Source organism: Heteronotia binoei, chromosome 6 (assembly GCF_032191835.1).
Source record: "Heteronotia binoei isolate CCM8104 ecotype False Entrance Well chromosome 6, APGP_CSIRO_Hbin_v1, whole genome shotgun sequence".
Lineage (NCBI taxonomy): Eukaryota > Metazoa > Chordata > Lepidosauria > Squamata > Gekkonidae > Heteronotia > Heteronotia binoei.
The window spans coordinates 140,367,434-140,391,993 of NC_083228.1; the positions used below are offsets into that span (position 1 = coordinate 140,367,434).

The following is a 24,560-nucleotide window of genomic DNA, read 5'->3' on the forward strand; positions in this document are numbered from 1 at the left end:
TATGTAATGAAATAACTATACAGAGGGCTTTTTTTTGTAGCAGGAGCTCCTTTGCATATTAGGCCACACACCCTGATGTAGCCAATCCTCCTGGAGCTTACAGTAGGCCCTGTTCTAAGAGCCCCATAAGCTCTTGGAGGATTGGCTACACAAGAGGAGTGCGGCCTAATATGCAAATGAGTTCCTGCTACCAAAAAAAGCCCTGACTATACAACTCACGGCCCGGTTGCTAACAGGCCACAGACCCTGACTGGTCCACGGCCCGAGGGTTGGGGACCCCTGCTATGCAATACCAAAGAGCCCACTCTCCAAACCACCAATTTCCTCCAGGGAAACTGTTCCCTGTAGTCAGGAAATCATTCGTAATTCCAGGACAACTCCAGCCACACACCCCTTGAGGCTGATAACCCAATCTGGAGAGACCTGGCGAGACACCTTCTGAGAAAAGGAGCCTTCAGCCTGAGCATCCTTTTCACAGCCTATGGAAGACACTATGGATCCCAAAAGAAATTCATTCTGCACCCAGCCAGATCGAACACAACTGAACTGAATTAGCAAACTTCTTGCCCAAGCGCTTCCAGTTGGCTGGAGAGCAGGATGAAAAGAAACCCAATCTCCCGGGACAAGACGAACGACAACAAAGCACCAAACTGCTTTGCGGCATTCACGTCGAGAGGTTGCTTTGAAAAAACGCCAGCAGTTGTGATTTATAAAGTTTATCGCTTCGACAACTGGATCTGCTTAGCGCATTTCTTTTGCACAACGCCACCACTGCAAACACTCGCAAAGTTTGCCATCCTGGACGTGCAAAGCCTCCCGATTCAGGCTTCCATAAGAAGAGGTCCCCATAAACTGACACATTACTCACCCTGGCTGATTGGAAGGGGTGAAATTTTGCAACCGTGAATTACAGCCAGTATTTATTAGATCTCTGTTCTGCAAGCCACAACAAGGAACCCATCCGCCCCACTGACCAAGACATAAGAACATAAGAGAAGCCATGTTGGATCAGGCCAATGGCCCATCCAGTCCAACACTCTGTGTGTCGCACAGTGGCCAGAAAAACCCAAGTGCCATCAGGAGGTCCATTAGTGGGGCCAGGACATTAGCGGCCTTCCGCTGTGCCCCACCCACCCCCAAGCACCAAGAAAACAGAGCATCACTGCCCAGACATAAGAACACAAGAGAAGCCAAGTTGGATCAGGCCAGTAGTCCATCCAGCCCAACAATCTATGTGTCACACAGTGGTCAAAAAAACCCAAGTGCCATCAGGAGGTCCACCAGCGGGGCCAGGACACTAGAAGCCCTCCCACTGTGCCCCTCCAAGCACCAAGAATACAGAGCATCAATGCCCCAGACATAAGAACATGAGAGAAGCCATGTTGGATCAGGCCAATGGCCCATCCAGTCCAACATCCTGTGCCACACGGTGGCCAAAAAAACCAGGTGCCATCAGGAGGTCCATCAGTGGGGCCAGGTCATTAGAGGCCTTCCACTGTGCCCGCCCCCCCAAGCACCAAGAATACAGAGCATCACTGCCCAGACATAAGAACACAAGAGAAGCCATGTTGATTCAGGCCAATGGCCCATCCAGTCCAACATCCCGTGCCACACGGTGGCCAAAAAAAACCAGGTGCCATCAGGAGGTCCATCAGTGGGGCCAGGTCATTAGAGGCCTTCCACTGTGCCCGCCCCCCAAGCACCAAGAATACAGAGCATCACTGCCCAGACATAAGAACACAAGAGAAGCCATGTTGGATCAGGCCAATGGTCCATCCAGTCCAACACTCTGTGTCACACAGCGGCCAAAAAACCCCAAGTGCCATCAGGAGATCCATCAGTGGGGCCAGGGCATTAGAGGCCTTCCGCTGTGCCTGCCCCCCCCAAGCACCAAGAATACAGAGCATCACTGCCCCAGACATAAGAGCATAACAGAAGCCATGTTGGATCAGGCCAATGGCCCATCCAGTCCAACACTCTGTGTGTTGCACAGTGGCCACAAAACCACAAGGAGGTCCATCAGTGGGGCCAGACAACAGCAGAACAGGGGAAATACATGCACACACGTGAAGATGCCTTCTGTTAAAGCAGGCCCTTGGTCCACCAAAATCAGCATTCTCTACTCAGACTGGCAGCAGCTCTCCAGGTCTAAGGCTGAGGTCTTCCACATCCCCTAATGCCTTGGACTGAGCCAGGGCTGCCCCGCAGCAGGACACAGAGGGGAAGGTGTTTTTTTTGGGGGGGGGGGAGGGAAGCACTCACTCCATCTGCTCCCCCCTGACCTATCAGAGCCAGTGTGGGTTAGTCCTTAGAATGCTGCATTAGGGCCAAGGAGATCTAGCTTGCCTTCCCCTTGAGGCAGTCCCTCCCTGGATTGTATGAAATTCCTCTGGTATTCTGACAGCTCTTTTGGCAGGACGCAAAAGCATTCTGTCCGAAGAGCACATGCAGCTTCTCACTGGCGAGTGGAGCCCTCCTCGGCTGCCATGAGAGACAAGCCCAAACTCTCAACCTCCGCCACCAGCCTCAGGAGGATGAGCAGAGGGGCAGGACTCTCCCTCCCTCCCCTGGAGAACCAGTTTGTTGTAGGGGTTAAGTGTGCGGACTCTTATCTGGGAGATCCGGGTTTGATTCCCCACTCCTCCACTTGCAGCTGCTGGGATGGCCTTGGATCAGCCATGGCTCTCGCAGGAGTTGTCCTTGAAAGGGCAGCTTTTGGGAGAGCTCTCTCAGCCCCACCCACCTCACAGGGTGTCTGCTGTGGGGGGGGGGGGAGATAATAGGACAGGGGTGGCCAACAGTAGCTCTCCAGATGTTTTTTGCCTACAACTCCCATCGGCCCCAGCCATTGGCCATGCTGACTGGGGCCGATGGGAGTTGTAGGCAAAAAACATCTGGAGAGCTACCGTTGGCCACTCCTGATATAGGAGATTGTAAGCCGCTTTGAGTCTCTGATTCAGAGAGAAGGGCGGGGGATAAATCTTCTTCTCCTTCCTTCCTTCCTTCCTTCCTTCCTTCCTTCCTTCCTTCCTTCCTTCCTTCCTTCCTTCCTTCCTTCCTTCCTTCCTTCCTTCCTTCCTTCCTTCCTTCCTTCCTTCGCTACTCCATTTAAAAACAACCAAATTTGCAGGGTTCACAAAAGGGAAAACCATGTTTGAAAAAGGCACTTTCATCAGATTAGAGAGGAGCAGTTGTGAGTTCATCCCCCCCCCCCCAATGCCATAATAGGACATCAATTGAATCATTTTGCAATGCAGAAGCAGTGAGACAGCAAACCTACATCTGACATTTCAGAAAGAGAATCCTCTTCATGAACCGTTGTCGCTAGGCCATCAAGGGAAGGGAGACCGCTAGTTGCTTTTTAATAGGATTATCTCAAGTATATGATAATATTCTCATATGATTTAATATGATTATCTGCGCGTATAGCATGGCAAGACACAAAGTACAGATGTTAAGACTGATAGGAACCTTATCCAGGCATCTGATTTAGGTTCTACTGTGAACATTGAGATATATATATATTAAGGGTGCTGTAACTGGCTGCCGGTATTCTGCACATTTGAAGAGCCCCGTGGCGCAGAGTGTTAAAGCTGCAGTACTGCAGTCCTAAGCTCTGCTCACGACCTGAGTTCAATCCCCGGCGGAAGCTGGGTTTTCAGATAGCCGGCTCCAGGTCGACTCAGCCTTCCATCCTTCCGAGGTCGGTAAAATGAGGACCCAGCTTGCTGGGGGGGAAAGCGTAGATGACCGGGGAAGGCAATGGCAAACCACCCCGTAAAAAGTCTGCCATGAAAGCGTTGTGAAAGCAACGTCACCCCCGAGTCAGAAACGACTGGTGCTTGCACAGGGGACCTTTCCTTTCGATTCTGCACATTAATTTAAAAGAGGGGGACATTAGGGAACTAGAATGCCAAAACCCTCATGTACAAAATGCTGATGGTGCTTTCAAACTGACTAGGCTCTGGCTTGCTTGGGAACTTTTGTTCCCCAACAGGGCTTTTTTTTGTATCAGGAACTCCTTTGCATATTAGGCCACACCCCTCTTATGTAGCCAAGAGCTTACAGGGCTCTTAGTACAGGACCTACTGTAAGCTATTGCAGGATTGGCTACATCGGGGGGGGGGGGGGTGGCCTAATATGCAAAGGAGTTCCTGCTATTTAAAAAAGCCCTGTTCCCCAACTTCAAATTTAACTGATGTCAGGAGTACCCTGATCTGAATCCTGTCACATTCAATGCCAGTTTGTACCTCATTACACAAAATAATTGAGAACTTTCTGAGAAAGAAACATTTAGGTCAGAGGTATCGCTCAGCCATAGCTCAGTGGTAGAGCACACGCTTTGTCTCTAAAATATACTCATTTCTCTATGGATGTTTAAAAAATATATATACCTGTTTTTAAAATGGGTTGGGGGGGGGGCACAAGCAGGTAGCGTCGCCTAGGGCACCAAAAAGCCTAGCACCGGCCGTAAACCTGCCTTATCTTGAACCAGAACCTCGGGTTCACTAAAGCCAGTCCGGTCTACTCAGACTAGCAGGGGCTCTCCGAGGTCTTAGGCAGAGGTCCTGCATATCACTTCCTACCTGGTCCTTTTTAACCGGAGATACCGGGGATTGAACCTGGGACTTTCTGTGTGCCAAACAGACACTCTGCAACTGAGCTACAGCCCCACTTCATGGCTCTCCAGGGTCTCAGGCTGAGGTCTTTCCCATCACCTCCTGCCTGGTCCTTTTAACTGGAGATGCTAGGGATTGAACCTGGGACCTTCTGCATGCCAAGCAGACACTCTGCCACTGAGCTACAGCCGCACTTCATGGCTCTCCAGGGTCTCAGGCTGAGGTCTTTCCCATCACCTCCTGCCTGGTCCTTTTAACTGGAGATACCGGGGATTGAACCGGGGACCTTTTGCATGCCGAGCAAGTGCTCTGCCACTCAGCCACAGCCTTCCCCAAGCATCTAAGCTCCCAGTGCCTGCATCAAAGGATATGGATACAAGGGATTTCAGAAATGGCTGGAGGTTTGTCACCCAGCCTGAAATATCAGCAAGCCAATGCAGCAAAGGGATGTCTGACTTCCTTCAGCTGCCTTTCAAGCCCGCAGTAAGCACCCAGCTATCAGTTAGCAAGACAAGAGCAAGCTCCCGGGTTCGTAATTCCGCCGCATCTCCTACCAGCAAGCTGCTGCTATCCCCATAAGCTACTTTAACTACTGCAGATATTACACAGCTCACCCTGGGTTCGGCTGGGAGACAAATGACCGGCCTTCCTGGGGTTCGTGGCGGGCAAATCCGCGCCGAACTGCCCCGGCGAAGCGAAGCTCTCTGCTCTGCCCGTGACAGCGGGGCCCTCCCGGCTGCTCCTCCACGACTCGTCTCTGCCCCTCTCTTCAAAGCCGGAGGTTTTGTGCGGAGAGAAGTCCGGCCTGGGAGACATCCCTTGGCTGCCCCGTACCTGCCTCGCGCTCGACAGGACAGCTGCATCGCCACGCCAATTAGGAGCGAGCTCCTCTTCTTCCACTAGCTCATCCCCCACGCCTCTGCCAGGGCCGGGATCTCTTTTCCTCCTGGCAAGACCCGGCTCGTTGCTCTCGCTCGGATTCTCGGGTCCCGGTTGCGGGGCCCTGACAGGTGAGCAGCCGGGCGCCAGCACCCCGTTCCACGAGAGGGCCTCCCTCACCAGGCCGCTCTTCAAGGGGGCTTCGGGGTCCGAGCCCAAGTCGTTGAGGCAGCTCTCTTCCAGCTGAAGCTTCTGGGCAATGTGGTGAAGATAGGACCGGAACCGTCCGCTGTGGTGTTTCTGCACAAGGCGGGCGTAAGCGTTCTTCTGGGGCACGGCGGGCTTGCTGGGGCCATCCTTGGGCCTGTGCGTAGGGGCACCTCGAGCAATCCCTTGAGGCTCCATTTTCAAGGAATATCACCTGTCGTCAGAGGAATATACAGATAAGCATCTGTTGGCGGGGGAGGGGAGGCTTGGAAAAGGTGCAAAGAAGGGGCAAGGAAAATGCACAGGGGGATGGAACACTTTCCCTACGAAGAAAGGTTAAAGAGGTTTAGGGCTCTTTATCCTGGAGAGACGATGACTGAGGGATAACATGATAACAGATTTACAAAATTACGCACGGGACAGAGAAGGTAGAGAAGGAAGTCCTTTTCTCCCTTTCTCAGAGCGCAGGAACTCATGGGCGCGCAATGAAATTGCAGAGCAGTCAGGCGGCGCAGAGGGTTAAAGCTGCAGTACTGCAGTCCTAAGCTCTGCTCACGACCCGAGTTCGATCCGAGTTCGACCGGTCGATCCGAGTTCGACCGAGTTTTCAGGTAGCTGGCTTGAGGTTGACGCAGCCTTCCATCTTTCCGAGGTCTGTCAAATGAGTCCCCAGTTTGCTGGGGGGAAAGCGTAGATGACTGGGGAAGGCAATGGCAAACCACCCCGTAAAAAGTCTGCCATGAAAGCGTTGTGAAAGCAACGTCACCCCAGAGTCGGAAACGACTGGTGCTTCCACAGGGGACCTTTCCTTTCCAGGTTAGAATGGATAAAGGGAAGTGATTATAACACATGGAATTCACTGCCATAGGAGGTGGTGGCAGCTACAACACAGACAGCTTCAAGAGGGGACTGGATAAGCATATGGAGCAGAGGTCCATCAGTGGCTACTAGCCGCAAGGTATAACTGGAACTCTGTCTGGGACAAGTGATGTTCTGTATTCTTGGTACTCGGGGGGGGGGGGGGCAAAAGTGAGAGAGCTTCTAGAATTCTGGCCCTGCAGGTGGACCTCCTGATGGTGCCTGGGATTTGGCCACTGTGTGACACAGAGTGTTGGACTGGATGGGCCAATGACCTGATCCAACATGGCTTCTCTTATGTGACTCAGAGTGTTGGACAGGATGGGCCACTGACCTGATCCAACATGGCTTCTCTTATGTTCTTATGTGACACAGAGTGTTGGACTGGATGGGCCATTGGACTGATCCAACACGGCTTCTCTTATGTTCTCAACACTATTAATCCCATGCTTTTGGTACCGGCTGCATCCCATTTAGAACCCCACCACCACTTTCATCTTTTAGTTTTGCTTCAAGACAGCTGATGATTTAACCAAACTCAGTCCTAAACAAAACTGTCTGCTAAAGATTTAAAGAGAGGCAGCCAGGCATACCTCCCTGGGTAGGTTGTCCCAGAATTGTGGGGCTACCACTGAAAAGGCCCTCTCTCATGTAACCACCAAACAAGCTTCTTTGGTTGATGGGACAGTCAGGGAGGCTGTGATCTTAATTCCCAAGGAAGAAAGTATGGGAGAAGACAGTCCTTCACACACACACTGGTCCCAAGCCATAGAGGTCCCAAGATAAGAACATAAGAGAAGCCATGTTGGATCAGGCCAATGGCCCATCCAGTCCAACACTCTGTGTCACATAAGAACATAAGAGAAGCCATGTTGGATCAGGCCAATGGCCCATCCAGTCCAACACTCTGGGTCACACAGTGTCTAAAAAAACAACAGGTGCCATCAGGAGGTCCATCAGTGGGGCCAGGACACTAGAAGTCCTCCCACTGTTGCCCCCCCAAGCACCAATAATACAGAGCATCACCACCCCAGATATAAGAACATAAGGGAAGCCATGCTGGATCAAGGCAATGGTCCATCCAGTCCAACACTCTGTGTCACACAGTGGCCAAAAAACCCAGGTGCCACCAGGGGTCCATCCGTGGGGCCAGGACACTAGAAGCCCTCCCAAGCACCAAGAATACAGAGCATCACTGCCCAGAGAGCTCCAACCATACACTGTGGTTAATAGCCACTGGTGGACCTCTGCTCCATATGTTTATCCAGTCCCCTCTTGAAGCTTTCTATGCTTGTAGCCGCCATCACCTCCTGTGGCACTGAAATCCACATGTTGATCACCCTTTGGGTGAAGGACTTCCTTTTATTCGTTTTAGCTTGTGAGAAAGAGCCTGCCTTGCTTGTATGCATCCCTTCCTACTAGAGTCCCCTGGTAAGGCTGTCCTCCACACTTCTCAGAAGAACTTCAGAAGAACCCTGCAGGATCAGATCAATGTTCCAACTGGTTCACACAGTGCCAATCCTGCCTCACATCCTGCCTCACACAGTGGCCAATCAACTCCTCCGGAGGGCCAACAACAGGGCATAGAGTCCAAGGCCTTCATAAGAACATTAGAAGAGCCCTGCTGGATCAGACCAGTGGTCCCTCTAGTCTAGCATCCTGCCTCACACAGTACACAACCAACTCCTCTGAAGGGCCAGCAACAGAGCATAGAGAATGAGGTCTTCACAAGAACATCAGAAGAGCCCTGCTGGATCAGACCGGGGCCCATCCAGTCCAGGATCCTGTCTCACACAGAGGCCAACCAGTTCCTCTGAATGGCGAACAACAGCTTATAGAGACCAAGGGCTTCATAAGAACCTCAGAAGAGCCCTGCTGGATCAGACCAGTGAGAGTTCATCTAGTCCACCAGTTCTGCTTATGGCCAACAACAAGGCACAGAGGCCGAGGCCTTCATAAGATGAGTCCTGCTGGATCAGACCAGTGAGGGTCCATCTAGTCCAGCCTCCTGTCTCAAACAGTGGCCAACCAGTTCCTCTGGAGGGCCAACAACAGGGCACAGAGGCCAAGGCCTTCACAAGAAGAGCCCTGCTGGATCAGATCAGTGATCCATCTAGTCAAGCATCCTGTCACACATAATGGCCAACCAGCTCCTCTGGAAGGCCAACAACAGGTCGTAGAGATAAGGGCCTTCTAAAACTGTGGTTGCCTCCTGCCTTTCAGGAGCTCCTTGGCATATCAGGCTGCGATTGAGCAAGCCTGGCAAAGCAAGCTGTGATGCAGAAGGAAGCAAGAGAGAGGGAGAAGGAAGCAGATGACAGCCAGTTGCTCGGGGACCTGATTCAGCCCTGGGCTGCATGTGTGACCCCTCTGACTTAGGGCTTAAAACTGCCCCCTCATCCTTTCTAAGTTTGGGACAGAGGGGACAGAACTGGTGGCCCATCAGTTTTTCCCTCTGAAGATACGCAATTCAAAGTGAAGATACACAATTCTAAGTGCAGCAGAAGTAATCCAGGAGTGACCAGCTTATGACCCGAACGTTACATGTGGATGTATTCCAGGGGGAGAGAGAGAGAGAGAGATGTCTGGGGTCCAAATTCTTCCATCTCAGCCACGCACAAATCATTTCGACTCGCTCTGCCCCTCAGAGAAGCTCCACCAAACTAAAGCAGCGGACATCATACAAAAACAAAAGGCGCTGATCGTGTCCGCCCTCGAGCTCTCCAAAAATAACCGCAGCTCCCCCCCCCCCTCAGCTGCTTACAAAGGTTTCAACAGGAAGGGTGGAGATTCCCTTGCAAGTGGCAAACTCCTGCTGCCGTCCGATCCCTGAAGCTCAGCGGGGCTTCCTCCTTTCCATGAGGACCGTGACCCTGACCCATCGCTTCCAGCACACTCTTGCGCAGACCTACCCACGAGGCTCTCTGCAGAGTCACAGAAGCAAAAGACAGCTCCCTGCCCCAAGGAGCTTACCGAGTGATGGTCATACGCAGACAACATCGAAAGAGGATTAGGTATATTCATGGAAGATCCATCTATCAATGGCTACCAGCCCCGGTGACTAAAGAGAACCTTCATGTTCAGAAGCAGCCAGCCACTGAATCCCAGTGCCAAGAGGTAACATCAGGGGAAGGCCTTGGCTTCTATGTCCCAGTGCCCTTCCAGAGGACCTGGCTGGCCAGTGCATGAGACAGGATGCTGGACTAGATGGACCACTGGTCTGACCCAGCAGGGCTCTTCTTATATTCTTAAGAAGGCCTCAGCCTCTAAATCCTGTTGTTGGTCCCCCACAGGAACTGGATGGCCACTGTGTGAAGCAGGATGCTGGACTAGATGGACCTTCACTAGTCTGATCCAGCAGGGTTCTTCTGATTTTCTTATGAAGGCCTCGGCCTCTCTGCCATGTTGCTGGCCCTCCAGAGGAACTGGCTGGCCACTGTGTGAGACAGGATGCTGGACTAGAAGGACCCTCACTGGTCTGATCCAGCAGGGCTCTTCTGATGCTCTTCTCAGGGGAAGGCCTCAGCCTCTCTGCCCTGTTGCTGGCCCTCCAGAGGAACTGGCTGGCCACTGTGTGAGACAGGATGCTGGACTAGATGGACCACTGGTCCGATCCAGCAGGGCTCTTCTGATGTTCTTATGAAGGCCTCGGCCTCTTTGCCCTGTTGTTGGCTCTCCAGAGGAACTGGTTGGCCCTTGTGTGAGGTAGGCTGCTGGGCTAGATGGACCCTCACTTGTCTGATCCAGCAGGGCTCTTCTGATGTTCTTATGAAGGCCTCAGCCTCTCTGCCCTGTTGTTGGCCCTCCAGAGGAACTGGTTGGCCCCTGTGTGAGACAGGAGGCTGGACTAGGTGGACCCTCACTGGTCTGATCCAGCAGGGCTCTTCTGATGTTCTTATGAAGGCCTCGGCCTCTTTGCCCTGTTGTTGGCTCTCCAGAGGAACTAGTTGGCTGCTGTGTGAGACAGCCCAGGTCGACCCCTGGTCTGATCCAGCAGGCCTCTTTGTATATTCTCACTTTAGACATTCGCATACACCCAGGAAGACAGAGAGAGAAAGAAGTGGGAACAAAACATTTACTTCTTTCATCTGTTTATAAATCTGTTTCCTGCATTTATACTCAAAGGCCTCAGAGCAAAAGCCAATTACCACAGCACTCCGGGCTTGTTACATCTACGGTGGCTTCCAATTTTCATTCAAGCTCAATTAAAGGTGCTGGTATTAATGTTTAAGGCCCTGAACAGCCTGGAGATAGCATACCTTAAGGCAGGGGTGTCAAACATGCAGCCCGGGGGCCAAATCAGGCCTCCAAGCAACTGGCTTTTGTCTGCTTCCTTCTCCCTTTCTCCTGCTTCCTTCTGCATCTCAGCTTGACTTACAAGGCTTACTCAATCGCACCGGAGCTACAGAGCAAAACCTCAATTTTCTCCATCCGTTGAGGCTCCTCCCCCTCTTGGTGCCCTGGGAAGAGAGGGAAAGAGCCAGAGCTTCCTTTGCCCAGTTCCCTGGAGCCCATGGGAGAAATACAAAGAAAGCACCTTTAAGACCAACAAGTGCTAAAGTTTTAAGCATGTCTTATTTTAAGGTTTGTTCTTCTTTTAAATCTTCGATTGTGTTTGTCTGCATCCTTTAAAAAGTTTGTATCTCTGCTGCCTAATCTTAAATAGGTACACACGTGGCCCAGCCTGACAAGGTCTCAGTTATGTCAGATCCAGCCCTCATAACAAATGAGTTTGACACCCAGCCGTAAGGACTGCTTTCTGCCATATGAACCCACCCATTCATATCTGTCATCTTTGGCTGCCCGGTTTCACACACCCTTGCCACCTGAAGCTAGGTGGGTGGCAACTGGAGAAAGGGCCTTATCGGTTATGGCACCAAAAGTTCGGAACTTCCTCCCCAGTGACACTGATTTGTCTCCCTTTAGCAGTTTCTTTTTGTTTTGTTTGGCATACCCCCAGCAATGGTTATTCTTCCCCGATTCATTGTTTATGAGTTTTATTGAACATATGAAGCTGCCTTATACTGAATCAGACCCTCGGTCCATCAAAGTCCGTATTGTCTTCTCAGACTGGCAGTGGCTCTCCAGGGTCTCAAGCTGAGGTTTTTCACACCTATTTGCCTGGACCCTTTTTTGGAGATGCCAGGGATTGAACCTGGGACCTTCTGCTTCCCAAGCAGATGCTCTGCCACTGAGTCACCGTCCCTCCCCAATTACTCTCCGTGTAAAGCAGTCGTTCCTTTTGTCTATCCTGAACCTCCTGCCCATCAACTTCATTGGATAACCTCAAGTTCTAGTATTTGGGGAGGGGGAGAAAAAAAATTCTCTTTGTAAGATTTCTCCAGGTCAATTTTTTTCAGATTCCTCTTTGTCCAAACCTCACCATAAGCCCCAGTCCATTCTGAGAGCCAGTTTGGTATAGTGGTGAAGCGTGCGGACTCTTATCTGGGAGAACCGGGTTTGATTCCCCACTCCTCCACTTGCTCCTGCTGAAATGTGGCCTTGGGTTAGCCATAGCTATTGCAGGAGTTGTTCTTGAAAGGGCAGCTGCTGTGAGAGCCCTCTCAGTCCCACCCACCTCACAGGGTGTCTGTTGTGGGGGGAGAAGATACAGGAGATTGTGAGCTGCTCTGAGCCTCTGATTTAGAGAGAAGGGCGGGGTATAAATCTGCAGTCTTCTTCTTCTTCTATACGTCCCTACTGACTGGAAGGCCTCTGGAACCAATGCCCTAGAACGTTTGCGATCTGTACAGAAGCTGGGACTCCATTAGTGGTAAAAAACTGTGTTGAAGTAGAAATGCAAGATTAGAGTCCAGTGCCACCTTAAAGACCAACAGATTTCTGAAAAAAGGAACTCCAATTCTCAAAATCTTACACCCTAGAAATCTTGTTGGTCTTTTGGAATTGAACCTTGGGGTTTTTTTTATCCAACTAAGGGAGCGTTGTCTCTCATGAGCACAGCGCTTTTTTGTGTGTAACAGGAACTCCTTTGCATATTAGGCCACACACCCCTGATGTAGCCAATCCTCCAAGAGTTTACAGTAATCCTGTAAGAAGAGCCCTGTAAGCTCCAGGAGGATTGGCTACATCAGGGGTGTGTGGCCTAGTATGCAAAGGAGTTCCTGCTACAAAAAAAGCCCTGCTCAAGAGCTTATACCCGGGAAACCTCATTTCTTTATTTGTTTTATTTAGTAGGTTTATATTTCCCCCTTTCCTGTAAACGGGCTCAGGGCGGAAAACAACATACAATAACAACAATAAAAACCTACAGATCACAGTCAAAACACTACATCGATCAGTTCCGCAGGGCCTGCAAGACCACCCTCTTCAAGCCAGCATATACGGACTGCTGAATAAGGTTGTTAATCAAGGATCCGCCAACACGGTCCTGTCTAAGGACCTATGTCATTACGTAAGTCGTGCAAACTGACGGAAACTAGCGTCAAAAATGCCATCGTCACTGTCAGATTAAGTTATAAAATTTTAATTACATTGACTGGTTTTTAAATGATGTTAAACCTAAAGTTTTATATTTGTTAAATTTAAAGTTTTATATTTATCATTGTATGTTTATGAAATGCTGTTAGCCGCCCTGAGCCTGCCTAGGCGGGGAGGGCGGGATACAAATAAAATTTTAATATTATTATTACATTAAAATTAAACAAGTATGAACATATGAAACCGCCTTCTACTGAATCAGACCCTCGGTCCATCAAAGTCAGTACTGTCTGCTCAGACTGGCAGTGGCTCTCCAAGGTGTCAAGCTGAGGGTTTTTTTACGCCTACTTGCCTGGACCCTTTTGAGTTGGAGATGCCCGGGATTGAACCTGGGACCTCCTGCTTACCAAGCACATGCTTGGTAAGGGGAGGGAGGTGGGTCAGTGGTAGAGCATCTGCTTGGGAAGCAGAAGGTCCCAGGTTCAATCCCTGGCATCTCCAAAAAAGGGTCCAGGCAAATAGGCGTGAAAAGCCTCAGCTTGAGACCCTGGAGAGCCGCTGCCAGTCTGAGTAGACAATGCTGACTTTGATGGACCAAAGGTCTGATTCAGTATAAGGCAGCTTCATATGTTCATATGCTCTACCACTGAGCCACCGTCCCTCCCCATATATAGGAACACATGAAGCTGCCTTATACTGAATCAGATCCTCGGTCCATTGAAGTCCGTATTGTCCACTCAGACTGGCAGCGGCTCTCCCGGGTCTCAAGCTGAGTTTTTTTCATGCCTACTTGCCTGGACCCTTTTTAGTTGGAGATGCCCGGGATTGAACCTGGGACCTCCCGCTTACCAAGCAGATGCTCTACCACTGAGCCACTGTCCCTCCCCATATATAGGAACATATGAAGCTGCCTTAAACTGAATCAGACCCTCAGTCCATCAAAGTCAGTCTTGTCTACTCAGACTGGCAACTGCTCTCCAGGGTCTCAAGCTGAGGTTTTTCACGCCTATTTAGTTGGAGATGCCGGGGATTGAACCTGGGACCTTCTGCTTACCCAACAGATGCTCTACCACTGAGCCGCCGTCCCTCCCCATATATATGAACATATGAAGCTGCCTTATACTGAATTAGACCCTCAGTCCATCAAAGTCAGTCTTGTCTACTCAGACTGGCAGCTGCTCTCCAGGGTCTCAAGCTGAGGTTTTTCACGCCTACTTGCCTGGACCCTTTTTAAGTTGGAGATGCCGGGGATTGAACCTGGGACCTCCTGCTTACCAAGCAAGATGCTCTACCACTGAGCCACCGTCCCTCCAAGTAGAAACAATAAAACAGAAAAGAGAATGCGCCACCAGCGGGAAGGGCACATCAGACAAGGTAAGCAGTTATAGGTCCCATATTAAATGATAGCAGTGGTAATAAGATAGCACTGCAGAAGGGCACAATATCACCACAAGGGAGGCCAACTGCTGGAGTAACAGGATGCCCGTTGCCTCAGCCATAAGCCCGGCAGAACAGCTCCGTCTCGCAGGCCCTACGAAATGGCAGTAGCTCAGGTAGGGCCCGGATCTCCACAGGGAGCTGCTGGTTGGCCTTTAAAGCGCCGTCAGACTTGAATCTGGCTCTTCTATTGCAGATCAACACGGCTACCCCTCTGAAACCATCGTCACGTTTATTATTTATTTATTTATTTATTTATTCCGTAACTTATATTCCGCCCTTCCCACGAGTGGCTCAGGGCGGCTTACAACAAACAATAAAACAATAAAATCGGAACAAAGTTATTACATTTAAAATCAAGCATTTAAAAACCTAAAAACCTTAAAATTTTTACATTGAAGCTATACAGTATAATCACAAAAATCTAGAAAGCTACATTTGTCCAGTCAGGCGTAGGCTAACCGGAAGAGGGTCGTCTTACAGGCCCTGCGGAACTGAGTAAGATCCCGCAGGGCCCTCACCTCTTCCGGTAGCTGGTTCCACCACATAGGGGCCGTTGTGGAAAAGGCCCTGTCTCTAGTTGTTTTGAGACGCACTTCCTTGGGCCCGGGGATGTTGAGAAGATTTTGAGTCCCAGACCTCAGTACTCTCTGGGGAACGTGTGGGGAGAGACGGTCCCTCAGGTAGGCAGGTCCCAGACCATATAGGGCTTTAAAGGTAATGACCAGCACCTTGTACCGGACTCGGTATGAGCAGTACGTTTAAGCAGTGTGGCAACTCTCCTCTAAACAATACACCCGCCTGGGCGTCGGGTGTTTTTTTAATTGCAAAAAATGTATGAGCTTTCAGCAGAACCTATAGGTTTGCGAATCGACGGGCAGGTCTTTCCTAGCACCCCACAAGTCTAAAATCGCCCCGTCGTGTTGATGCAAGATGTTGCTGCAAGCAGGCAATCATAAAGGCAAAAGGGATCGATGGCCACACAGCCGCCCGTCCAAACGAGTCTATCGACTCGCCGGCCTACACAATGTTGACCGCAGCGGAGTGAGAACGTGCTGGAGAGGGTCCCACCTCAGACAACACGCCGCTTCTCGATGTCTCAAGAACGAACGTCAAGCTAGAAAAGAAGGCAAGCCGTGCTATCTAGCCAAACTGGGGCGAAACTCCGCCCTGCCCCAAAACCAGCACACCCAAGCATTAACAAAAGTAACTCCAAAAGAAAATTATACCGGGCATGTCACCACCCACCCTCCCGCCTCACACACAAACACAACACCCTGCCTCATGTAGGGGCAGTGCCGGGGAGCCAGAGAACAGACGGGGGGGGGGGGGGAAGCTGGCCAGCAAAAAAGACCAAGCCCTCCTTGAGACAAAGCACCCGTACTGAAGCACCAGAAGAAACGTTTTTAGGTTATTATCAGGCCTTGAATTCACAGAGCTCACAGGAGAGCAGCTCCTCAACACTTCTGAGGGTTCCCTCTCTTCCTCCCCACCCACCTTGTCCATTGAATAGGAGGTGCAGCTGCATAACAATCCCTGGATTAGGAGAGCGGGCAGCCAGCCAGTCAGCCGCCAGAAAATTTGCTACACCCCCAGCAGCCCTCATGAACCCCTGGAGAAGCCCACACCACCCTTTCTCCACTTCTTAGGTGATTCTGGGTGGCAGGTGGCTTGCTGGCCTTTCACTGGGGTGGCCAAGGAGAGCCCCAGGCGAGCGAGCCCTGCTTGGGTTGGCTGGATCTCTAGCTAGCCCAAGCAGGCCTTGCTCGCCCGGGGCTCTCTTTTCTTGCATCAGGTTGCTTTTGGCTGGTGGCGGGGTGGGTGGGTGGCTGCATATGTTAATGAGTTATGCTAATGAGCTCCACCACCTATTTTTCTACAAAATGACCCTTGATTAAAAAGGTAAAGGTAGTCCCCTAAGCAAGCACCAGTCGTTTTTGACTCTGGGGTGACGTTGCTTTCACGACGTTTTCACGGCAGACTTTTTATGGGGTGGTTTGCCATTGCCTTCCCCAGTCATCTACGCTTCTCCCCACCCCCCCCAGCAAGCTGGGGACTCATTTTACCGACCTCAAAAGGATGGAAGGTTGAGTCAATCTCAAACCAGCTACCTGAAAACCCAGCTTCCACTGGGGATCAAACGCAGGTTGTGAGCAGAGCTTAGGACTGCAGTACTGCAGTTTTAACACTCTGTGCCACGGGGCTCTTTTCAGAGTATAAAAAAGGTAAAGGTAGTCCCCTGTGCAAGCACCAGTCGTTTCCAACTCCAGGGTGATGTTGCTTTCACAACGTTTTCACGGCAGACGTTTTCCGGAGTGGTTTGCCATTACCTTCCCCAGTCGTCTCCACTTTCCCCCCAGCAAGCTGGGCACTCATTTGACCGACCTCGGAAGGATGGAAGGCTGAGTCAACCTTGGGCCAGCTACCTGAACACAGCTTTTCACAGGGTGGTTTGCCCTTGCCTTCCCAAGTCCTCTTGGCTTTCCCCCCAGCAAGCTGGGGACTCATTTGACCTGCCTCGGAAGGATGGAAGGCTGAGTCAACCTCGAGCTGGCTACCTGAACCAGCTTCCGCTGGGATCAAACTCAGGTCGTGAGGAGAGGGCTCCGGCTGCAGTATGGCAGCTTTACCACTCATATTATTCTCACAAACCCATTCCCTACATGTGCAACCTCCGCAGAGAGAAATGGACAGCAAGATGCTTTCTTGCAACCAGATCAATATTATTGCCAGTACTGAAGCTTTAGAAGAAAAGTTGCATTACAGTACTGCACCAGACCAATTTCGGCATGGTGTACAGCTGTGATGTTGTCCGCACGCTCCACTCCACTTACAACCAACACCAGGGTTGGCAGAGGTTGTCCCGGCAAGGATGCAAGACATCCCGGACTCCTGTGAATTTAGGGGGAGGTATTTGTGGGTTTCCTGCATTGTGCAGGGGGTTGGACTAGATGACCCTGGAGGTCCCTTCCAACTCTATGATTCTAAAGGTGACAAGGTTTCATTCTAGAAAAAGTTTCCAGAAATTACAGGCCGCTCCATCAGAAGCAACGCAAAGAGCCTTTGCTAGGCAAACATATAATATTATAAAGAGTAATGGTGTGTTGTTGGTTTTGTAAGCAGGAGGCTAACAAGCCTACGAAATACAGGAAGAACTGGATGAGGTGCAATTATGCAAAATTCAGATGCAATCAAGGAAAAATGCTAACACCATTCGCAATGGCAGTAATGGATGCAGGCCAGTTTTAGAAGAAGAAGGTGATATTGGATTTATATCCCGCCCTCCACTCCAAAGAGGCTCAGAGCCGCTCACAATCTCCTTTACCTTCCTCCCCAACAACAGACACCCTGTGAGGTAGATGAAGATATTAGATTTATATCCCGCCCTCCACTCCGAAGAGGCTCAGAGCGGCCCACAATCTCCTTTACCTTCTTCCACCACAAAAGACACCCCTGTGAGGTGGGTGGGGCTGAGAGAGCTCTCCCACAAGCTGCCCTTTCAAGGACAACCTCTGCCAGAGCTATGGCTGACCCAAGGCCATGCCAGCAGGTGCAAGTGGAGGAGTGGGGAATCAAACCCGGTTCTCCCAGATAAGAGTCCGTGCACTTCACCACTACACCGAACTGGCTCTCCTAGGTTCCTTTGGCAACTTAACCCAATTTCCCTGTTTTTGCTGAACTGGTTAACACCTGTCATATAAAACAAAAATACAGGAGCACCTTAAAAACAAACAACATTTACACCAATCGGCACTTTTGTGGATAACACCCATTTTATTAGACTGCAATGGGATGACAAGTAGTAGCCAAAGAATCCTAAAACCAAGGAGAGTGACTCACTGCTACTATTTGTGAAGACCTGACTTGGATAGTCCAGAATAGCCTCCTTAGAACAGGCTCAGCCCTGGTTAGCATTTGGATGGGAGACAACCAAAGAAGTGCAAGGTTGCTACACAGAGGAGGGGAATGGCAAACCCCTGCTGTTAATCTCCTGCCCTGAAAACCCAGCAGGGTCACCAGAGCCAGTCTGGTGTAGTGGTTAAGTGTGAGGACTCTTATCTGGGAGAACCGGGTTTGATTCCCCACTCCTCCACTTGCACCTGCTGGAATGGCCTTGGGTCAGCCATAGCTCTCATAGGAGTTGTCCTTGAAAGGGCAGCTTCTTTGAGAGCTTTCTCAGCCCCACCCACCTCACAGGGTGTCTGTTGTGGGGGGAGAAGACATAGGAGATTGTAAGCTGCTCTGAGTCTCTGATTCAGAGAGAAGGGCGGAGTATAAATCTGCAATTCTTCTTCTTCTTAAGTTGGCTGTGAATTGACAGCACCGCTCATACACGCTGTTGTGAAAGGTCTCTGTACTTTTCTTGATCAGGCCTGGATTCTACCTAACAACATCTAACCCTGCTCTCCCTGCATCTCATGGACCTTTGACATTGCTGTGTATAACTCAAACATCCCCACGTGTAGAAGAAGAAGAACTGCAGGTTTATACCCCACCCTTCCCTCTGAATCAGAGACTCAGAGCGGCTTACAAGCTCCTTTATCTTCTCCGCCCACAACAGACACCCTGTGAGGTGAAGGCAGATTTATACCCCGCCCTTCTCTCAGAATCAGAGACTCAGAGCGGCTCACAATCTCCTCTATCTTCTCCCCCCACAACAGACACCCTGTGAGGTGGGGGCAGATTTATACCCCGCCCTTCTCCCTGAATCAGAGACTCAGAGAGGCTCACAATCTCCTATATCTTCTCACCCCACAACAGACACCCCGTGAGATGGGTGGGGCTGGAGAGGGCTCTCCCAGCAGCTGCCCTTTCAAGGACAACCTCTGCAGAGCTATGGCTGACCCAAGGCCATTCCAGCAGGTGCAAGTGACGGAGTGGGGAATTAAACCCGCATCTCCCAGATAAGAGTCCCCACTACACCAAACTGGCTCTCTTTTTATGGATTGGTGGACCTCCAAAAAAGACAAAAAGAAGAGAGGAAGAAGCAACTGGATTTATACCCTGTCCTTCACTAGCAAAAGGCATCTCAGAGTGGCTTACAAATCTCCTTTCCCTCCCCCTCCCCACAACAGACACCCTGCGTGGTAGGTGGGGCTGAGGGAGCTCTCCTGGAACTGCTGTTGAGCAGGACAGCCTTGAGAGAACTTGTGGCTGACCCAAGGCCGTTCCAGCAGGTGCAAGTGGAGGAGGGAGGAAACAAACCCGGTTCTGCCAGATAAGAGTCCACGCACTTCACCACCACACCAAACTGGCTCTTAGACAGCTAAGAGTCTGCTAAGCAAGGACTCCCTACATGCACATAACAGTGAACCATAACGCATATATTAAAACCTAGCTCAGATCTCAGCTGCTCCCAGACACCCATCGAAGACAGAGGTCCTTTGCTTGGGCCGTGGTGCCCTGGGGGGGGGGGAAATCCCCCTTCCGGCTTTTGACGGTGTACCGCTGAAAGCGGCCCATAGAGTCAGGAGCTTGGGGGTTCTTCTGGAGCCTTCATTGTCAATGGAGGCACAGATAGCGACCACTGCCAAGTCCGCGTTCTTTCATCTTCGACAGGCGAAGCAGCTGGCCCCCTTCCTTTGGCGCCAGGACCTAGCAACGGTGATCCATGCTACGGTAACCTCGAGACTGGACTACTGTAACGCCCTCTACGTGGGGCTGCCCCTGTGTCGAACTCGGCGGCTGCAGCTGGTGCAGAACGCAGCGGCTAGGCTGTTGTTGGGGCTCCCAAGATGGGAGCACATACAGCCGGGGCTGCGCGGACTGCACTGGCTGCCGGTGGTGTACCGAGTTTGTTACAAGGTGCTGGTTATTACCTTTAAAGCCCTATATGGCCGAGGACCTGTCTACTTGAGGGACCGTCTTTCCCCGTATGAACGCCAGAGAGCGCTGAGGTCAGCTGGAAAGAACCAGCTGAATATCCCTGGGCCAAGGGAGGCCAGATTGAAGTCCACCCGGGATCGGGCCTTCTCCATAGCGGCCCCCCTACTGTGGAACCAACTCCCGGAGGAGGTACGGGCCCTGCGATGTTTAGACCAATTCCGCAGGGCCTGAAAGACCTACCTCTTTAAAATAGCCTTCACTTAATACCGAGCCAAGGAAGTCCTACTGGATATGTTTTAGTCACTGAATTTTATGAAAGATCTTAACTATAGCACCATAATCTTAATTTTAATGTAATTTTAATGATTTTAAGGATGATTTTATAACCGAAATTGTATATGAATTTATAACTGAAATTTATAATTGAAATTATTGTATATGGTTTTATTGTACACTGTATTTACGTGTTGTGAGCTGCCCTGAGCCTGCTTGCGGGGAGGGCGGGATACAAATAAAAAGTATTATTATTATTATTATCATTATTATCATTATTATTATTATTATTAGCTGTAGCAGTCTCAGAGGGCTGTTGGCCACCCCCTCTGGAATCACCCACACACACACACACACCTACTGAAGAGCACTCCATCCTCACTTCCACCTGTGATTCTCGCATGAATGACATCAAGACCTCGCTGGACTCTGCTCTTCTTTGAATAAGACAGCACCCCCCCCATTGCTTCTTTTTTCTTCCCAGAAGGCAATTGCCTTCACCTGACACCTACAGCCATCCAACTGTGAGTCTGCCAGCGTTCATACCACGAAAGTCAAGACAGATCCAGGTGGGCAGCCGTGTTGGGCTGAAGCAGGAGAACAAAACCAGAGTCCAGTAACACCTTAAGGACCAACGAAGTTTTATTCCGAAGGGAAGCTTTCGTGTGCTAGAAGTGCACTTCATCAGACAGTGGGATGAAACGGCAAGCAGTCCTAAATATAGAAAAAGTGGAGCTTGGGTTGTTCATGATTAGTAGGAATTAAGAGCGATCGGCACACCCGTCCACTCTTTTTCTCATCACCAATAGCTCTACTCTGATCCTGCACACCAACCATGAGAGGCGGGCCAAGTAGAAATTTCTCTCTATATATATATATTTCTCTGTATTTAGGACTGCTTGCCATTCCATCCTGTTGTCTGATGAAGTGTGCTTAGAGCACACAAAAGCTAACATTCTGAATAAAACTTTGTTGGTCTGAAAGGCGAGATGGAATTGTTTTTTAAAAAAAACAATAAAAATCTAACCGTCACCTTGATTTTCTTGACCGCCTTTGGGTTCTACCTAATGCCGTCTAACCTTGCGCTCCCTGCCCTTCGTGGGTCTTTGACCGTGCTGTGCGTAACTCTGTGGCCTTCATGTATTCCGGCTCCCCACCCCTTTTTATTTTTCCCCCCTCGTTTCTGCAACACCCTGAATTACGACGGCTTCGGAAGAACTGGAAAGCTTGCAACCCATTTTCTGTCACTTGGGTTGGTTGAGGCAGCGGGCTGGGATGTGGCGTGTGGGCGGTGGGATGGGGTGTGGGCTGGGGCCCAGCCTGAGGCGGCAAAACCCCCAGCACCATTACCACCCACAGGTCTGTGGGAAAACGGTCTTCCACAAAACCAGTCCCCGGTGCCAAAAAGGTTGGGAGCCACTGGTTTACACTGATTTCATGCTTGTTTTTACAGGGAAAATTGGGGAATTGGGGGAAAGGATCAAGGATAGGGTACAGAAAGTAAAAGAGTAGATTACTGTTATTACTACATTTTAAAAAAACAAAAGAAAGGATATAATTACTTATACCTGCAAGTATTCAAAATTAGTACATAGATATTACTTTTAAATTCTACAAACATTTATGACCTTTTGATATTATTATAAAATCCAGCTGTTTTACAGAATATTTAATGGCAAACTCCAAATTCTTATCTATCACATTATCATATAAAACCAAGTCTGTGTATCTTTAATCTACAAAAACAACAAAAGAAAGAAAGAGAAGAGGAGGGGGGAAAATTGTTTGCAAAGCAGATAAAGAAATACAGCTGTTGTTGCTTTATACCAGGGGTGGTCAAACTGTGGCCACATGTGGCTCTTTCACGCATACTGTGTGGCTCTCCAAGCCCATTGGCCAGCTTAGAGATTAATTTAAAGTTGCTTTCTTTCAATATCCCCCTCCCCTTCATCTATTTTCCTTCCTTCCTTGCAGCTCTCAAACATCTGACATTTGTTCTATGGGGCTCTTACATTAAGCAAGTTTGGCCACCCCTGCTCTATGCTGAAACCTCTTGGTTAATAAGCTTGTACTGAAGACAAGAATCTAATTTTTTCCTCCTCTTTTCCTTCTTTCTGATTTCATTTTTAATTCTGTTTTCAGAATGTTGTTATCCGCCCTGAGCTCGTTTTGGGGAATGGGTGGAATATAAATCCCAGTAGATAGCCGTGTTGGTCTGGAGCAATAGAACAAAGCAGTAGACAAGTTTCACCTTTAAGACCAACTAAGTTTTATTCAGAAAGTAAGCTCTCGTATGCTCTTAAGCAGACTTCATTAGACAAATGCAAATGGCAAGCAACAATTCTTAATATAAGTGGGCAGTGTGGAATCATGGGAATGCTTTTAGCAGATGAAAAGAATCACAAATAGGGATCTGTATTTGTTAGTGTTAGGACAAAACAGGGCTGAAAAAACACTAAAAAAGATAAAGGTAGTCCCCTGTGCAAGCACCAGTCGTTTTCGACTCTGGGGTGACGTTGCTTCACAATGTTTTCACGGCAGACTTTTTACGGGGTGGTTTGCCCTTGCCTTCCCCAGTTATCTACACTTTCCCCCCAGCAAACTGAGTCCTCATTTTACCAACCTCAGAAGGATGGAAGGCTGAGACAACCTGGAGCCAGCTACCTGAAAACCCAGCTTCCGCCGGGGATTGAACTCAGGTCGTGAGCAGAGCTTAGGACTGCAGTACTGCAGCTTTAACACTCTGTGCCACGGGGCTCTTCAAATGTGCAGAATACCGGCAGCCAGTTAACTCAGGTTGTGAGCAGAGGGCTCCGACTGCAATACTGCAGCTTTACCACTCTGTGCCATGGGGCTCTTCAAAGACCTGGAGCCCGCTACCTGAAAACCCAGCTTCCGCCGGGGATCGAACTCAGGTCGTGAGCAGAGGGCTCCGGCTGCTGTACTGCAGCTTTACCACTCTGTGCCATGGGGCTCTTCAAAGAGCTGGAGCCAGCTTCCTGAAAACCCAGCTTCCGCCGGGGATCGAACTCACCTCATGAGCAGAGGGCTCCGGCTGTAGTACTGCAGCTTTACCACTCTGTGCCATGGGGCTCTTCAAAGACATGGAGCCAGCTATCAGAAAACCCAGCTTCCGCCGGGGATCGAACTCAGGTCGTGAGCAGAGGGCTTCGGCTGCAGTACTGCAGCTTTACCACTCTGCGCCACAAAAAAGCAGACTGCTGTCGTGGGTGCGAAGTGCCATAAATCTAGGTAACATTCCGGCTTTGTTAGTTTAAATAGAGGGCACGGTTTCTCAAGGGGTTATAACATCCATTATAGTTTGCCATTAGAAAAAAAAAGAAGACATTAAAGTACAGTGGAGGATGGGCATATGCAATATGCAATAAGACACACAGCCAACATCCCCCGTTGGAGTATGTCAAATGGAATATAAATTACCTGCATTAAAATTAAAAAATTAAAAAGGCAGGAGACGGCTTTCCTTCCCACCTGCTGCTCTCCGGAGAGGCCAGCCAGGCGAGGGGGACCGTGGGTGGGGGGCCCCGTCGCCCGGTTTCTTAACAAGAAAAGGCACCAACAACGACGGAGACCGGAGAAGAGAAAGCCCCGGAGCCCTGCGGGGAACGAGCAGAAGCAGCAGCCGCTCCTCTCCAGGGCCGGAGACGGCCTGAGGGGTCCGGAACAGCCTCCCCGTCCCCAAAAAAAGCTCCGAGGGAACCCGCCAACCCCGTCCCCAAACCGCTCACCTGCCTCCTTCCAGCTGTTGACTCCTTCAGAATCCCCACTTCCGCCTTCCCTTTTGCTTCCGGGTGAAAGAAAGGGCTTCCTACAGGCTGCGGCGAGGGTCAGAATTCCCCCGAGCGCGAAACCGTCTGGCGTCCCTCGCGCCTTTTCTTGTTCTGAGCGCGAGGGGGGCGCGCGCGCAAAGACGCCGTTCTTTCCTACGAGCAGCGGCTCAGTGGTAGGTAGAGCCTCTGCTTGGCATGATGCAGAAGGTGCCCCGGTTCGATCCCCCGGCAT

At 50.3% G+C, this 24,560-nt stretch overlaps 1 protein-coding gene across 1 annotated transcript in view; it reads right to left on the reverse strand.

Annotated features, from left to right (window-relative positions):
* The window catches only part of DIS3L2 (DIS3 like 3'-5' exoribonuclease 2), a 419,389-nt gene extending 395,030 nt beyond the window's left edge, over positions 1–24,359 (reverse strand). Inside the window, 2 exon segments of the mRNA XM_060242825.1 lie at positions 5,234–5,919; positions 24,287–24,359. Coding sequence (XP_060098808.1) covers positions 5,234–5,903 — 670 coding nt within the window. The 5' untranslated portion in view covers positions 5,904–5,919; positions 24,287–24,359.
* Positions 24,360–24,560: the final 201 nt, after the last annotated feature.